Raw genomic sequence first — 17,909 nt, 5'->3', positions numbered from 1 at the left:
ATACTGACTCTTTGCATAAATGTAATGTAATTGTCGATAAAAGCCTTTGAAACGTATGAAGTGCGTGTAATTATATTTCACTACATCACAGAAACAACTGAAACAAAGATCTAAAAGCAGTTTAGCAGCAAACTTTGTGAAAACTAATATTTGTGTCATTCTCAAAACTTTTGGCCACGACTGTACACTGCTCAAAAAAATAAAGGGAACACTTAAACAACACAATGTAACTCCAAGTCAATCACACTTCTGTGAAATCAAACTGTCCACTTAGGAAGCAACACTGAGTGACAATCAATTTCACATGCTGTTGTGCAAATGGGATAGACAACAGGTGGAAATTATAGGCAATTAGCAAGACACCCCCAATAAAGGAGTGGTTCTGCAGGTGGTGAACACAGACCACTTCTCAGTTCCTATGCTTCCTGGCTGATGTTTTGGTCACTTTTGAATGCTGGCAGTGCTTTCACTCTAGTGGTAGCATGAGAAGGAGTCTCAACCCACACAAGTGGCTCAGGTAGTGCAGCTTATCCAGGATGGCACATCAATGCGAGCTGTGCCAAGAAGGTTTGCTGTGTCTGTCAGCGTAGTGTCCAGAGCATGGAGGCGCTACCAGGAGACAGGCCAGTACATCAGGAGACGTGGAGGAGGCCGTAGGAGGGCAACAACCCAGCAGCAGGACCGCTACCTCCGCCTTTGTGCAAGGAGGAGCACTGCCAGAGCCCTGCAAAATGACCTCCAGCAGGCCACAAATGTGCATGTGTCTGCTCAAACGGTCAGAAACAGACTCCATGAGGGTGATATGAGGGCCCGACGTCCACAGGTGGGGGTTGTGCTTACAGCCCAACACCGTGCAGGGCGTTTGGCATTTGCCAGAGAACACCAAGATTGGCAAATTCGCCACTGGCGCCCTGTGCTCTTCACAGATGAAAGCAGGTTCACACTGAGCACATATGACAGACGTGACAGAGTCTGGAGACGCTGTGGAGAACGTTCTGCTGCCTGCAACATCCTCCAGCATGACCGGTTTGGCATTGGGTCAGTAATGGTGTGGGGTGGCATTTCTTTGGAGGGCCGCACAGCCCTCCATGTGCTCGCCAGAGGTAGCCTGACTGCCATTAGGTACCGAGATGAGATCCTCAGACCCCTTGTGAGACCATATGCTGGTGCGGTTGGCCCTGGGTTCCTCCTAATGCAAGACAATGCTAGACCTCATGTGGCTGGAGTGTGTCAGCAGTTCCTGCAAGACGAAGGTATTGATGCTATGGACTGGCCCGCCCGTTCCCCAGACCTGAATCCAATTGAGCACATCTGGGACATCATGTCTCGCTCTATCCACCAACGTCACGTTGCACCACAGACTGTCCAGGAGTTGGCAGATGCTTTAGTCCAGGTCTGGGAGGAGATCCCTCAGGAGACCGTCCGCCACCTCATCAGGAGCATGCACAGGCGTTGTAGGGAGGTCATACAGGCACGTGGAGGCCACACACACTACTGAGCCTCATTTTGACTTGTTTTAAGGACATTACATCAAAGTTGGATCAGCCTGTAGTGTGTTTTTCCACTTTAATTTTGAGCGTGACTCCAAATCCAGACCTCCATGGGTTGAAAAATTTAATTTCCATTTTTTTATTTTTGTGTGATTTTGTTGTCAGCACATTCAACTATGTAAAGAACAAAGTATTTCAGAAGAATATTTAATTAACTCAGATCTAGGATGTGTTATTTTTGTGTTCCCTTTATTTTTTTGAGCAGTGTATTTTTTTTTGCACCTTTCTCACTGTAACTGGAGCATCCAAAGTAACCTCAAGGACATGCAGAAAACAGTCCCCTTTGGGGGCATTGTACACAGGCAGATCTGATCAGGGTCTTCTAGGTCTAGGATCTTGCAGCTCTGCTATAACCGAGACATCTAGCAATCATGTGATCTCCTGGTTCAATAGAAGAAGCGGCACAACTGCTTTCTCTGTTCACTGTGCTATGTGAATGCTATGCATGGAAGAAAGCAGAAGGTAGAAGTGGTTATAAACTGCTTCTGTCTAGTACTCGGAGTAGCCGACAGCCAGAAACCCAACCTGCTGCTGCTAAATTGCAGGACCAGCGCTTTGGATTAAAGCCTAATACCAAGCGCCGTACATGTATGGCACTTGGTCGTTATCAGGATAAATTAAACAGGTCTCCAACTCACACCTAATTGTCATCCCATTAATTGAAAACACTTGACTCTAATTTCCCCTTCATACAGATGGTAATTTATTTACTGAGGAAAATATCCCAAGTCTAATATTTTTGACTCATAAGTTTGCTTTGGTTATCATTATCTACTTTTAGGAAAAACTTTCAACAACCACTATAGAGTAGAGGTGAGAGATTCTGATGATGTCACATTACATCATCTTGTCTAAGTTACTAACAGATGGACATGACTGGAGAGGTGTGGGACTCTGGAGTTGTATGGAGTGATATTTATTACTGTGTCTCTCCATAACCAGGACTACACAGTTGTGAAGAAGACCTCTAGTGGGCGCTGTAAGGCCCTTGTGTCTGAAGGATGGGGAAGAACCCTGAGCCCATTCATGGGGCCTCCACCTCACCCCCTGCTACATGAGGAAATCAACAGAGAGAAGATCCTAGAACTCACCAACAAGATGATTGAGCTGCTGACTGGAGAGGTGACACTGCTGGGAAGGCTGGGACATTATACAGGAATGCTATGAAGGGATCTGGGTGATGACTGTATCATTGTGTTGTCAGGTTCCTATAAGGTGTCAGGATGTCACCGTCTATTTCTCCATGGAGGAGTGGGAGTATTTAGAAGGACACAAAGATCTGTACAAGGACGTCATGATGGAGGATCATCCACCCCTCACACATCCAGGTAATAGGCATGACTAGAGATGAGCAAAGTTTTCAAAAATCGATACGAACGCTTTGCCGAATTTCTCCAAGAAATTTGCTTTGTTAGGAATGAATTTGCCAAAAATTGCTTTGAATCGGGTATACCCAGGCCTCTCAATGAGAACAGTATATTTAGGTCGGCGGCCAGTCATTCAAAAATGGCGCCGTGGCCACTGAGTGTCTGCTGTTTTAAAGAGTCGCTGTCATGGAATGAGTACACTTTACACCATGCAATGTTGATCTTGTGGGCAACTCTGCTTTGTGAAGAATCAAGTTATTTGCACTGCTAAGGCTACGTTCACATTAGCGTTAATATTTTCCGCTTTTGAGATCTGTCATAGGGTCTCAATACCAGAAAAAAAACGCTTCAGTTTTGTCCCCAATCATTGTCAATGGGGACAAAACAGAACGGAATGCCCCAAAATGCATTCCGTTCCATTTAGTTGCGTTCCCATACCGGAGAGCAGCATGCTTCGGTTTGCTTTTCGTCCTGGGATGCGGAGCAAGACCGATCCGTCATGACCCACAATGCAAGTCAATGGGGACGGATCCACTTTCAGTGGAGTTCATGATGGATTGTCTTGGCAATGTTAAAGATAATACAAACTGATCCGTTCATAACTGATGCAGATGGTTGTATTATCAGTAACGGAAGCGATTTTGATTAACCCTGCTAGATCAAGCAAAAACGCTAGTGTGAAAGTAGCCTAACACTGTGTTAAATAAGACCATACACACAGTAACTGTATGGCTAACAGAAGCGGTTAAATATCAATGTGGACACGCCACAAACAGTAGAATGAGACAGGTGTATCACTCCAAATTGTGAATCACGATCTAATAGAATTGGTTCTCTATTAATCAATGTGGACACCATTCAATTAGATTGCTCTGTGCCCTACACCGCGATTGATTCAACCTGTACTGTCCCTTAATTATCCCTACAGCTTCAGATGATTGTCCCTGCACTGTCCCTTTCATTCGCGCAATACACTTTTTTTTAACAGATTGTCAGCAAAACTATCCCTAGCGCAGCAGCACTTCCACGTCTCTCCTTATGCGCAGCTGACACAGAAATGGCAGCAACCTAGTGGGATTAGGCTTTTACAGTGCTGTGATATCCCGGGGGGGGGATAGCTCCGGATTGGCTGGCTGCACTGCATTATGGGTGATCTCTTGTTCCCTGGCTTGTCTCCCCTACACTTACTTTCACTTTGTAACACGTACAACTGCCATTTTAGGAAAAAATCTGATTCGTTACCACAAAGCACCCGGAAATTTGGCTTCGTGATGAAACAAATTCAACTTTGTTAACTTCGATTCGCTCAACACTAGACATGACTAAATCCACACGTCTTCTCATTATTTGTATGAAAGGAATGAATTCAGTCACTGGATGTGTTTCCTACAGTTAAGGAAGAGAGAAGAACACCGGAGAGATGTCCCAGTTCTCCTCTTCTTCCACAGGATGGTTCAGAAGAACATCACGATGTCCCACAGGATGATCAGGTAGATGGAGATAAGGGTATCATGATGGAGGATCGCTGGCCCCTTACACCACCAGGTAATAGACATGACTAAGTACACACGTCCTCTCATTATCTGTATGTAAGGAATGAATTCAGTCACTGCATGTGTTTCCTGCAGTTAAGGAAGAGAGAAGAACACCGGAGAGATGTCCCAGTCCTCTTCTTCCACAGGATGATCAGGTAGATGGAGATAAGGTCTCATGAAATGTCCCCTATGATCTGTAGAAGGCTGTGAAGATCTTGTGTTCAGTCTTGTTTTATCCACCAGTATTATATCTTTTATCCTTGTGTAATGAGAAAGGTGGAGATGGCAGGATTACAGCTGACCATAGACATTACATGTTGTCTGGATCTTCTCACAGTTTTCTGGTTATGGAGACTGCTGGACAGAATAAGGAACCAACAGATTGGATTTATACAGGAGACCTGAAGATATTTGGGTCAGATAACTCCTGCTGTCCGGTCATTTCTGGTTGACATGTTAATTACTGATCTTTTCTGGTCATACAAAACATTCCACACAACTTCAGAAACCGTTAGATGACTTTTACAATATTTGTTTTGCAGTTTTTGGATCCAGGAAAAGATCTGAACATTATATATGTTACAGAGCCATATGAGATGGATGACGAGCAGAGTATAGAGGACATTCCTACAGATAACCGCCCAGGTGAGTAGTAACCACTAAATAAAATAAAAAAAGAGAAAAGCCACAGATTCTACTTATTCACTGGATACAACAGTTTTATGTTAAATTCTATAAAGGCTATGGATGCCTCTGGGGGCAATTTATTTTTATTATTGCATTTTGCTAATTTTGGACTAACAATTTTTGCAGTTGGTCTTTGACCTGGTTTTGGCTCATAATCACAAATGGAAATCCCTGAACAAAACCAGACTGTGTGACTAAAGCCTTATACTGATGGCCTATCTTCAGGTTAGGTAATCAGTATCTGATCAGTGGTGGTCGGACTCCCGGACACCCACCGATTAGCCGTTTAAAGAGGCCATAGCACTCTGGTGAATACTGTGGCCCATTCCTAGGCCAGTGATGCCACATTCATCGGTCACACGGCTAAGACTCTGCTCAGTCCCATTCAAGTGAATGAGGGTGAGCTGCGTTAACCACTTCAGCCCCCTTAGCTTAAACACCCTTAATGACCAGGCCACTTTTTACAATTCTGACCTACACTACTTTCACCGTTTATTGCTCGGTCATGCAACTTACCACCCAAATGAATTTTACCTCCTTTTCTTCTCACTAATAGAGCTTTCATTTGGTGGTATTTCATTGCTGCTGACATTTTTACTTTTTTTGTTATTAATCGAAATTTAACGATTTTTTTGCAAAAAAAATGACATTTTTCACTTTCAGTTGTAAAATTTTGCAAAAAAAACGACATCCATATATACATTTTTCTCTAAATATATTGTTCTACATGTCTTTGATAAAAAAAAAATGTTTGGGTAAAAAAAAAAATGGTTTGGGTAAAAGTTATAGCGTTTACAAACTATGGTACAAAAATGTGAATTTCCGCTTTTTGAAGCAGCTCTGACTTTCTGAGCACCTGTCATGTTTCCTGAGGTTCTACAATGGCCAGACAGTAGAAACACCCCACAAATGACCCCATTTCGGAAAGTAGACACCCTAAGGTATTCGCTGATGGGCATAGTGAGTTCATAGAACTTTTTATTTTTTGTTACAAGTTAGCGGAAAATGATGATTTTTTATTTTTTTTCTTGCAAAGTCTCATATTCCACTAACTTGTGACAAAAAATAAAAACTTCTATGAACTCACTATTCCCATCAGCGAATACCTTGGGGTGTCTTCTTTCCAAAATGGGGTCACTTGTGGGGTAGTTATACTGCCCTGGCATTCTAGGGGCCCTAATGTGTGGTAAGTAGTTTGAAATCAAAATGTGTAAAAAATGGCCGGTGAAATCCGAAAGGTGCTCTTTGGAATGTGGGCCCCTTTGCCCACCTAGGCTGCAAAAAAGTGTCACACATCTGGTATTGCCGTACTCAGGAGAAGTTGGGCAATGTGTTTTGGGGTGTCATTTTACATATACCCATGCTGGGTGAGATAAATATCTCGGTCAAATGCCAACTTTGTATAAAAAAATGGGAAAAGTTGTCTTTTGCCAAGATATTTCTCTCACCCAGCATGGGTATATGTAAAAAGACACCCCAAAACACATTGCCCAACTTCTCCTGAGTACAAGGATACCAGATGTGTGACACTTTTTTGCAGCCTAGGTGGGCAAAGGGGCCCACATTCCAAAGAGCACCTTTCGGATTTCACCGGCCATTTTTTACAGATTTTGATTTCAAACCACTTCTCACGCATTCGGGCCCCTAAAATGCCAGGGCAGTATAACTACTCCACAAGTGACCCCATTTTGGAAAGAAGACACCCCAAGGTATTTCGTGATGGGCATAGTGAGTTCATGGAAGTTTTTATTTTTTGTCACAAGTTAGTGGAATATGAGACTTTGTAAGAAAAAAAGAAATCATAATTTTCCGCTAACTTGTGACAAAAAAAAAAAAATTCTAGGAACTCGCCATGCCCCTCACGGAATACCTTGGGGTGTCTTCTTTCCAAAATGGGGTCACTTGTGGGGTACTTATACTGCCCTGGCATTCTAGGAGCCCTAATGTGTGGTAAGTAGGTAAATGTCCTGTGAAATCCTAAAGGTGCACTTTGGAATGTGGGCCCCTTTGCCCACCTAGGCTGCAAAAAAGTGTCACACATGTGGTATCACCGTATTCAGGAGAAGTTGGGAAATGTGCTTTAGGGTGTCTTTTTACATATACTCATGCTGGGTGAGAGAAATATCTCGGCAAAAGACAACTTTTCCCATTTTTTATACAAAGTTGGCATTTGACCAAGATATTTATCTCACCCAGCATGGGTATATGTAAAATGACACCCAAAACACATTGCCCAACTTCTCCTGAGTACGGCGATACCAGATGTGTGACACTTTTTTGCAGCCTAGATGCGCAAAGGGGCCCACATTCCTTTTATGAGGGCATTTTTAGACATTTGGATCCCAGACTTCTTCTCACGCTTTAGGGCCCCTAAAATGCCAGGGTAGTATAAATACCCCACATGTGACCCCATTTTGGAAAGAAGACACCCCAAGGTATTCAATGAGGGGCATGGCGAGTTCATAGCATTTTTTTTTTTTTTGGCACAAGTTTGCGGAAATAGATTTTTTATTTTTTTTTCTCACAAAGTCTCCCTTTCCGCTAACTTGGGACAAAAATTTCAATCTTTCATGGACTCAATATGCCCCTCACGGAATACCTTGGGGTGTCTTCTTTCCGAAATGGGGTCACATGTGGGGTATTTATACTGCCCTGGCATTCTAGGGGCCCTAAAGCGTGAGAAGAAGTCTGGAATATAAATGTCTAAAAATTTTTACGCATTTGGATTCCGTGAGGGGTATGGTGAGTTCATGTGAGATTTTATTTTTTGACACAAGTTAGTGGAATATGAGACTTTGTAAGAAAAAAATATATATATTCCGCTAACTTGGGCCAAAAAAATGTCTGAATGGAGCCTTACAGGGGGGTGATCAATGACAGGGGGGTGATCAGGGAGTCTATATGGGGTGATCAGGGGTGATCAGTGGTTCATAAGGGGTTAATAAGTGACAGGGGGGGTGTAGTGTAGTGGTGTTTGGTGCTACTTATTTCAGAGCTGCCTGTGTCCTCTGGTGGTCGATCCAAGCAAAAGGGACCACCAGAGGACCAGGTAGCAGGTATATTAGACGCTGTTATCAAAACAGCGTCTAATATACCTGTTAGGGGTTAAAAAAATTGCATCTCCAGCCTGCCAGCGAACGACCGCCGCTGGCAGGCTGGAGATCCACTCGCTTACCTTCCGCGCCTGTGTGCGCGCGTTCACAGGAAATCTCGGCTATCGCGAGAGGACGCGTATATGCGTCCACCCAGAGTAACAGGACCGCCGCAAAGACGCAATCCTGCGTACGGCGGTCCTGAGGAGGTTAACAAGCACAGCCGCTATCCAATGGACAGGGCTGTGTTTGGTAAGCTGCAAGGAGCCGGAGTGCTGTGTCTTCAGCAAACAGCTGATTGGCGGGGGTGCGAGGAGTCAGACCACCACTGATTACATACTGATGACCTATCCTGTGGATACATCATCAGTATAAAACTCCCAGAAAACCCCTTTAGTGTGACTGAGCTGAGACTGACCAGGTATAAACTGCTAGTGGTCCTTGTCAATGGTCACACATCCAAAGTGGTCCAACCTTTAGTTTGCAGTCTGCAATAGGCTATATGTTGAGACAGGATAATATTAACACTGGGTGGCATCTCCCCTTTCTGTGATACACGCTGCCACTCTATAATGGTAGCCGTCATACAGATACTGAATAGCCTCCTATGGTATATCATTCCAAGCTCTTTCAACTTGGAACCGTAGTTCAGCCAAGGTGGTTGTTGGCTGCTGTGCATGGTCAATCTGTTGCCCCCGTCCAGTCCCAGATATTATTGATGGGGGAGAGATCTGGCGATCCAGCTGGCCAGGGGAGCTGCTGGATACCCTCAAGAAAATATTGTGTAGTGCGGGCAGTTATCTTGTTTTTTGACTTTTGTCAAAAAGGCAGAAAGACTAGTTCAAAACATTCCTAAGGCTGGTCAATGTTGCCTTATTGCATACCGCTGCATAGTAGTGAAAGCTAGGATGGCAAAGTGCTATAGAAATATATAAAACCACAAGTGGTTGCATCAATCTATGTAAATGGTGTGTATCAGACAGTTTGCAAACAGACAATTGGCCTGAGATAATCTTAGGTAGAGAGGACCCCCTCCATGACCCACTGAGGCACAGCCTCTTCCAAAAAACTGTTGTACAGATGCATGTTCACTCAGGTGAGGATTTACGTGGGGTCGAAATCCCCAGTTGATATATTAGCAGCTGGAATAATATTTTGTTACGAAGGACATGCCTTGCTTGTCTCTTTGATGACCCAGTACCCTCCTACATTTTGGCATAGCTGGCAGGATCAGCCATAATATAGTCGTAGGAAAAAGTTTTGAGTGTGACACAAATTTTGATGGAAATTTGCATTCGCTCTAGATTGTTTTCCCTCCCCTGTCTTAGATGAAAAATGAATTTTGAAGCATTTAGAAATATATGCTATAAAATATAATTTTAGGTTATATTATTCAAAGTAATAAAATTAGTTTCATTCTTGGCAGATGACTGAACAAGAAGTTCAGTCTTCAGATTTTAAGGCAGGTGATCATGTTATACGATACAAATGAAGATATACCCTCAGTGCTTCATAGCAAAAATCTATCATCTGCTTCTATTAAATGGGCTCTATCTTTTTTTTCCAACAGAGACTGTAGCTCAAAGTTACAGAAGTTTTGTTAACCGTCAAAGAACTCACACCGGGGAGAAGCCATTTACATGTTCAGAATGTGGGAAAAGTTACAGGATTAAATCAAGTCTTGTTACACATCAGAGGAGCCACACAGGAGAGAAGCCATATTCCTGCTCAGACTGCGGGAAACGTTTTACAGATAAATCAAATCTTGTTAAACATCGGAGAGTTCACACAGGAGAAAGGCCATATCCGTGTTCTGATTGTGGAAAACGTTTTAGCATGAAATCACATCTTGTTAAACATCATAGGAGTCACACAGGGGAGAAGCCATTTGCATGTACAGATTGTGGAAAATGTTTTACAGATAAATCACATCTTAGCAGACATAAGAGGAGCCACACAGGGGAGAAGCCGTTTTCATGTTCACAATGTGAAAAACGTTATAAGCATAAAACAGAATTTGTTAGACATCTGAGAACTCACACAGGGGAGAAACCATTTCCATGCCCAGAATGTGGGAAGGCTTTTAACCAGAAATCCGATCTTGTTACGCATCAGAGAATTCACACAGGGGAGAAGCCATATTTGTGTTCAGAATGTGGGAAACAATATGGTGTTAAATCACATCTTCTTAGACATCAGAAAATTCACACAAGGGAGAAGTCATTATGATAAGAAAGCTGGAAATGGTTTCCTCAGAGATCAATTCTTGCTGAGCATTAGAAAACTTCACTGTCCTGAATTTGAAAAAATCATCAGGGAAGTAGTTTTTTCTTTTAACTTTTTTTTTTATTGACCGATACTAGACAGCAAAAAATGCAGCCATTAACCGTAAAAGTAAAGTCAAATGTCAGAGAAAGAGGAAGCAATTAAGAGCACTATATGAGAATTACAGTATATATGCAATTATTGGTGGAGGTGGGTTTGGTGCTGAACTTCTTCTGCCTATCGCTGTATTTGGCTATCTCTAGAACTACCATAAAAATGAATGGAGCAGCTGTGCGCATGCCTGACTGGCTGCTCTGTTAATTTTTGGGGGCTCCATGGGGCCCAAATTCTTGTGATTGGTGGGGGTCCCAGTGGTAGGACCCCTATCAATCTAAAAGCTATCCCCTATCCTGTGGATAGGAGATAATTTAACATAACCGGAATATCCCTTTAAAGACAAAGGAGCACCATAGAGCAGTGAAGATGTCAGACTTGTAGCCCTATTGGCTCGTGTGTTCTCCCAAGGATACTGTAGAGCAAACTTGACTAAAGATGCAAATGGCAAAGTAGGGTTTATATTATGCTGCCAGGACAAGGAATTGCCATGAAACCATTTGGTCCAAAGAAAATTTGAATGAACCTCTGCAATTCTTTGTCCAGGCAGCACAATATAAACCCAACTTTACCTATTGTAGGTCTGTTATCCAAAAACCCAGATATACACCTGTGCGTCCACCACGTGCATACAGTATTATATACCTGCATTTGCATTTATATTTGCATATCAAAGCTTTTTAAAATAATAATTAATACAGATGAGTGAATCGATGCTGAAATTCAATGTAAATTTTCCCCAAAGTTCTGATTCTTTCGAATCCGATTTGCTTGCGGTTCGATTCCGGAGAACTGAGAAAGACGAGAGACAGAAAGATGGGTTGCTTTTGATTCGAGTCTAATTTATATAGACACAAATCGAATTGGTCGGCCGATTCGGTTAAATCAGACCCTTGTTTGAATTTTAAGCATCACACACATCTCTAATCGTTAATAAACATTTGCTTTTAAAACTTCTATCCTTGTGTTTGGGCTTATTTTTCTTTGTTCTTTAGTAGTTTGGAATGATATTACCTCAGAACCTATGGAGAGTGTTGCAAATATTGATATTAATTTGAGTCCAGCTCTTCTCCCTCCCTGGTGAGTCCTGTGTATATGTTTGTGTGGTCAGATCTGTGTCTGGTCATCTAGGGCCTTTGAAGTTGCCTTCTAGCTAGTCACACCTCAGCAACCTGTGATAACACAGGGCTGGGTCATAAAACTCAAGAATCTATCTATACTCAGATCCTCCACAGTGACATAAGAGGATGGGGGGATGGATATAGAAAGAGAACGTTTATAAGGTATGAAAAACCAGGGCTGGGGCTCACCAAAGTAGTGAAGATTTGTCCTGGTTTTCTGCCTGCCCCAGCACCTATGCCATCAACGTGAGTGTTAGGTTTCTTTTTTATTTCCTCTATTTTTAAGAAACTGTTGTACATTGTATTTCTGTATGTCTTTTGTTACACTTTTTTGTGTATATAAGCATTGTGACTCTTTTCGTCATATTAAACTCCATTTAATAAGTTCTGTCTTGTGTTCTTGAACGATTCCCCGTCCAAGCTCGAAGCTACCTGTTTAGATAACAGTTTGGGAGGAAATTGTAATATTTATTTACCAAACTTGCATTATATAGAGATAGTGGGGAAAACGGAAGGCTCCCTATAAAAGTGTAAGCCCTTGTAACAAACCTTAGTGGTGGCAGTGTTGAGGTATTACTGGGGAATATTAATAATTTAGAGAAATCAGTTGTTTTTGTATTGGCCGCCCAGCCACATCCACACATTACGTGAACTCCAGCGAATGTAGAGAATGTAGGAAGAAATTGTTAATTTCTAACGATAATTTGTTTTCCCTTAGTCCTAACAGCAGCACAGATGGAGTTAACCACCCCCCCGTGGACTGGTAGGACCAGCGGAATGTTTAATGAGCCCAAGCATAATAACTCAATTTAACAATTAAGTATCCCCAGCCCACTGTGTTTATAGCAAGAAAAAACTAGACTAACTAGGGTGGGATATTTGTGTGCTGCTGTTAGGACAAAGGGGAAACAATTAACAATTCCCTTACGTCCTACCAGCAGCACAGATGAGGAGATAGCAAGAAGAAACCCCTAGGGAGGGCCTTCCTGCCTGGCAGAACTAAGAATAGTCTGCCCAAAGGCTGAAAACTCAGCTAGTCTGGCATCTAGTCTATAATGGGAGATGAATGTTGATTCAGAGCTCCAGGAGGCAGCTTTACAAATCATTTCGAGAGGCAGAAGACTCCTCTCTGCAAAAGAAGTAGCCACAGCTCTAGTAGAGTGGGCCTTCACAAACTCCGGAGGATCCAGAGATTGGGAAACAAAGGCTTCCCTACTAGCCTTCTTAATCCACCGACTGATGGAAGGTTTGGATGCCTTACAGCCTTTAAACTTACCGGCAAACAGGATTAGAAGATTTTCATCTTTCCTGAACTCCTTTGATCTATCCATATAGATCCGGAGACATCTCGAGATGTCCAGCGGATGTCTAGCAGGTTCCTCGGAGGAGGTGGAAGATGTTGACAGAACCGGGAGGGAAATCACCTGGTTGATGTTCTGGAAGGAAGGAACTTTAGGCCTTAAATACGGGAGGAATCTAAGAAGGATCCGGTCATGTAAAAAGATCGTATAGGGCTCATGTGCTGAGAGAGCTTGAAGCTCAGAGACCCTCTTAGCCGAAGTCACTGCAAGGAGAAACACAAGCTTCCAAGTGACGAACTTGAAATCCACCTCCTCTAACGGTTCAAAGGGGAGAGATGCTAACCCCCTGAGAACTACTGATAAATCCCATTGAGGAATGGGTCTCAGTACTGTAGGCTTTAATCTTTCAGCTCCTTTAAGGAACCGTTTGATGAGCGGGTCCTGAGAAAAAGGCCTGTTGAGGCAAGCTGAGATGGCTGAGACTTGAACCCTTAGAGTAGAAGGGGCAAGGCCTCTATCAAGGCTGTCTTGCAGGAACTGAAGGATAGCAGAGAGGGGCGGATCTGCAGACGCCACCTCCTTTGAGGTACACCAGGATGAGAATATCCTTATAATACGAGAGTAGGCTCTCTTGGTAGAGTCCGCTCTAGAATGAGACAGCGTTCTCAGGACCGACTCTAAAAGCCCTTCTACTCCGGGAAGGGACTGATCAACCTCCAGGCTGTCAGGTTGAATCTGTGTAGATCTGAGCAGGGGTGAGTTTCCCACGACACCAGGGTCTGCTGCGGGGGGAGCCTCCAATATTGTCCTCGACTCATCTGGGTGAGCTGGGTAAACCAGGATCTTTTCGGCCAAAACGGTATGATGGCTATCACCGAGGCCTGATCCTGACGGATTTTCATCAATACCCTCAGAATCATGGAAAATGGAGGGAAGATGTAAGCCAGCCTGAACCTCCAGGATATTGACAGAGCATCTATCGCCAGGGGGTTGTCCTCCCATTAAAGGGAGCAAAACCTCTCCACCTTGGCGTTGAACCTTGTTGCCATGAGATCCACCTCTGGCACCCCCCACTTGAGGACTATCTGCTTGAATATCTCCGGATGTAAAGGCCACTCCACCGTCGGAAGATCGCGGCTCAGCCGATTATATTGAGGGAGCCTCGAATGTGGATCGCAGATAAGTGGGAAAGGTTCCACTCTGCCAAACCCAGAATCGCCCCGATCTCTGATAGGAGGGGAAGTGATCTTGTGCCTCCCTGTTGTTGATGTAAAGTACCGCAGTCATATTGTCTGACTGGACTTTCACTGCTTTGCCCCGGATTAGAGGGGCGAAGTGAAGGAGGGCTAGCCGGATTGCTCGTCTCTAGCAGAGATTGAATGAGAGGAGCCGCTCCTGAGGAGACCAGGTTCCGTGAACTGGAGTGTTGTCTAGGTGAGCGCCCCAGCCTACTTGGGACGCATCCGTAGTCAATATGATCCAGGTTGGCTGGGTCATAGACCTCCTGTCTAAAATATTGCACCACCATCTGAGGGAATACCGAGTTCCCCAAGACAGGGAGCACACTGAGTTTAGCCTGGCAGGGCTGCCATCCCATTTGGAGAGGACCTCCGACTGTAGAGGACGGATGTGCTATAGAGCCCAAGGGACTGCTTCCGCAGACGTTGACATGAGCCCCAACATCTTCATGAGAGTCCGGATTGGGACTCGCCGTCGGAATGGAAAGGAACTCTGCCGTGTTCTGAATCCGGGATCTTCTTTCTGGGGTCAACTGGAGAGACATCCCAAGGGAGTCCATTATGAAGCCTACATATCTTACTGAAGTCGACGGGCTCACGTTCAACTTCTGCCAGTTGACGATCCAACCTAGGCAGAACAGAAAGGAGATTGCTACCTGAAGATGTTGAGTTAGGACCGTTAGAGAAGAGGCTTTCAAAAGCCAGTCCAGATAAGGAATGATTGTTAGTCCTTGAAGTCTCAAAGCCGCCACCACAGAAACCACCACCTTGGTAAAAGTGTGAGGGGCAGAAGAAATGCCAAAGGGAAGGGCAACAAACTGAAGATGCCCGATGACCCCGGAAACCTGGACCACGATCCTGAGATACTTCCTGGAAGCAGGATGGATCGGGATGTGCAGATGCATCCTTGAGGTCCCTAGGATTGGGGATGTGAACTACTGACCTGACAGTTTCCATACGAAACTTCACCTTCCTTATGAACCGATTGAAATACCTCAGATCGATAATCATCCGGAGATCTCCTGAAGCTTTGGGAACCAGAAAAACTGGTGAATAGATCCCTAGGTCCCGTTCTCCTGTCGGAACCTCCTCCAGAGCCCCCTTGCAGATGTAGTCTTGAATGTAGGACTCCAGGATCGCCTGCCTGGTAGCTTGTAGAAGGTTGGTCTTGACAAACCTGTCCAGAGGAATATAGGTGAGGTTGATTAAATATCCCTTTGAAATGATGTTCAGGACCCAGGGATCCGAGATCTCTTGGATCCACTCTTCCCTGAAGTGGGAGAGACAACCCCCGACAGGTACATGAAACATAGGAATGGGGAAGCTTACTGGCAGGACGGCAGGAGTAATGGGACTTATCCAAGAGCCTCGAAGAGGCCCGTAGTCAGGAGGTTGATTTTCCATCTTTGGCTCCTCCACGAGAGCGCCTTGAACCCCTTGCTGCGCTCTCCAGTCCCTTCGAGACCTTGCTTGCAGGCCAGACCTACCTCCGCAGTCTTGTCAGCCCCGCCCTCGAAAGGACTGCTGGGGAAGGCTCTTCCCCTTCTTGTCTGAAAGGCCCTCCATGATTTTATCCAGCTCCGAACCGAACAGCCGAACAGACGGTTGGGCTCAAATGGGTGGTCACATAAGCTATATTTTGAGGAATTGGCAGTGACCCAAGGCTTAAGCCATAAAGGCCTACGGGCTGCCGACACCAGGGCCATGGATTTGGCCGCTAGCTTCAACTGGAGCAGTGCGGTATGCACAAAAAGTCTGTAGCCAGGTTGATGGTCTTGAAGGCAGCCAGTATGTCGTCCCGGGCAACCCTCTGGTCCACGTCGACTTGGATTTGATTCTGGCGAGACCAGAGGAAAGTAGAGACCTCAGAAGCTGTGGAAGCGGAAGCCGCAGCTGACGTATAAACCCATCTTAGGGTGCTCTGCTCTCCTGTCAAGGGGATCCTGCAGACTAGACCCATCGTCTGCAGGGACCAGAGTGCGCTTGGACAACTTGGCAATAGTCATGTCCACCTTGGGAATGGACCCCCATGAATCCACCAAGAGTTTAGCCATCGGGAACATATATTTAAACTTCTTTGTTAAAACCGGACCTTTCTCCTTTTTTTTCCCACTCTGTACGCATGACAGAGAGGAGGGTCTCATCCACTTTGAAGATACGAGGTGCCCGACTAGCGGGATCGGAAGGCTCCCCAGGGTCAACATCGTGGTCCCCCGACCTGATGGACTTGAGCAATTTCTGTGTCTTTTCAGGGGGAAAAAACACGACGTCAGCTCCTCCTCATCCGAGGAGGAAGAACTTAAGGAGATCACAAAAGGTCTCTCCACCGGGACAGAGGTCTTCATAGCGGCCTGGGCAGGCATAGGAAGCCTTTCATCCAGCAGGCCTTCGACTCCCTTAATAGAGCCATCCACATAAGTCTTCACCCACTGATACATCTCCTGCATCGTAGGTTCACTAGAGGGCTGAACCCTCGAACGACAGCTGTCACATTTGGAGTAGGGACAGCTGTCCTCCAGCAGGGCGCTACAATCATAGCAGGCTAGATGCTTCCTCTTGGAACTCACTTTCCTGTCTTCCGAATCCCGCGGAGACTACATCAATGCGGGAAAAAAATGACAAATAAGACATTTGTAAATTACCTATCTCAGCGAGAAAGGTAGAAAACAGACCGGAGGCAGCTGTGAATAAGAACCGGAGGAAAAAGAAACCACAAGTGGACCAACACCAAGCTCAGGACTCTGGTAGCTAGCTTGAAAAGCATGTGCAGCCAGAGACCGAACTGGTGCACACTGCTTCCTTAAATAGGGGAAGGAGAGGGCTCAGCCAACCCCCCCCCCCCTCCCCTGCCCCAGAAGAAAAATCTATAGATTTAAAAAAAAATCCCTATAGAAGCAGAGGTCACTGAAAATCCTCCAACGGGAGGAAACATGCGAAAAAAGTTAATAAAATTTGCGCGAGAGAACGCGAAAAAATCGCGTTGAACGAAATACCCGGAAGTGAGACAATAGAGAATCCTCGCATCACTTCCGGGAGATGGCGGCGCCCAGGGACCGAAAATCTGGAATGAGGATGCCGCCAACCTACCTCAGCCAGGCGCAAAGCGCGGGGCCTGGCAGCAGATAAGCTGCCGGCCAACTAACGAGGTACATAAGAAAAAAGGGGCAACAGCGTTACCCAAAGAAAAAAAGGATCCCCGCACTTTCAAAGAGAAAGGGGGGAACAACCGCCTAGTCCACCTGTCCGGGAGGACAGAAAAAAACACAGTGGGCTGGGGGTTGACCCCCTCCTTTTAAGGGGATACTTAATTGTTAAATTGAGTTATTATGCTTGGGCTCATTAAACATTCCGCCGGTCCTACCAGTACACGGGGGGTGGTTAACCCCATCTGTGCTGCTGGTAGGACGTAAGGAAACAATTCATTTCTAGTAATGATATTGGTCGATGATTTCCACCAGTGATTGTGAGTCTAAACTAGGTGCGGTTGTAATCACTGATGGAAATCACTGACGTGTGAATAAGACATATGCTAGCTACTGTACAGGGAAAACAGTTACATTGGATTCAAGAGCCTAATTTTATTCTTGTCTTATAAGGGACAGTGTCACGGTGGGGAGTGGGGGAAACAATAAGGTTGGT

The 17,909-nt window shown here is 44.9% G+C and overlaps 4 protein-coding genes across 7 annotated transcripts in view; 3 read left to right on the top strand and 1 right to left on the bottom strand.

The window, feature by feature from the left end:
- The window catches only part of LOC121004516 (zinc finger protein 300-like), a 734,886-nt gene extending 722,786 nt beyond the window's left edge, over positions 1-12,100 (top strand). The window contains exons 2-3 of the mRNA XM_040436784.1: positions 5,038-5,097; positions 9,802-12,100. Of these exons, the coding sequence (XP_040292718.1) occupies positions 5,049-5,097; positions 9,802-10,460 (708 nt within the window). The 5' untranslated portion in view covers positions 5,038-5,048 and the 3' untranslated portion in view covers positions 10,461-12,100. The remainder of the gene's footprint in view (positions 1-5,037; positions 5,098-9,801) is intronic.
- The window catches only part of LOC121004457 (oocyte zinc finger protein XlCOF6-like), a 1,031,731-nt gene that overhangs the window by 99,319 nt on the left and 914,503 nt on the right, over positions 1-17,909 (top strand). The gene's annotated exons all lie outside the window — the stretch shown is intronic.
- LOC121004526 (gastrula zinc finger protein XlCGF66.1-like) overlaps positions 1-17,909 on the top strand; it is an 818,554-nt gene that overhangs the window by 172,223 nt on the left and 628,422 nt on the right. The window lies entirely within an intron of this gene.
- Positions 1-17,909, bottom strand: part of LOC121004478 (oocyte zinc finger protein XlCOF7.1-like) — a 1,216,478-nt gene that overhangs the window by 890,093 nt on the left and 308,476 nt on the right. The window lies entirely within an intron of this gene.

This window comes from Bufo bufo, chromosome 6, assembly GCF_905171765.1.
Source record: "Bufo bufo chromosome 6, aBufBuf1.1, whole genome shotgun sequence".
Classification (NCBI taxonomy): Eukaryota; Metazoa; Chordata; class Amphibia; order Anura; family Bufonidae; genus Bufo; species Bufo bufo.
Note: the sequence above shows the minus strand (reverse complement) of the source record. Positions and strands in the feature narration are given on the sequence as shown.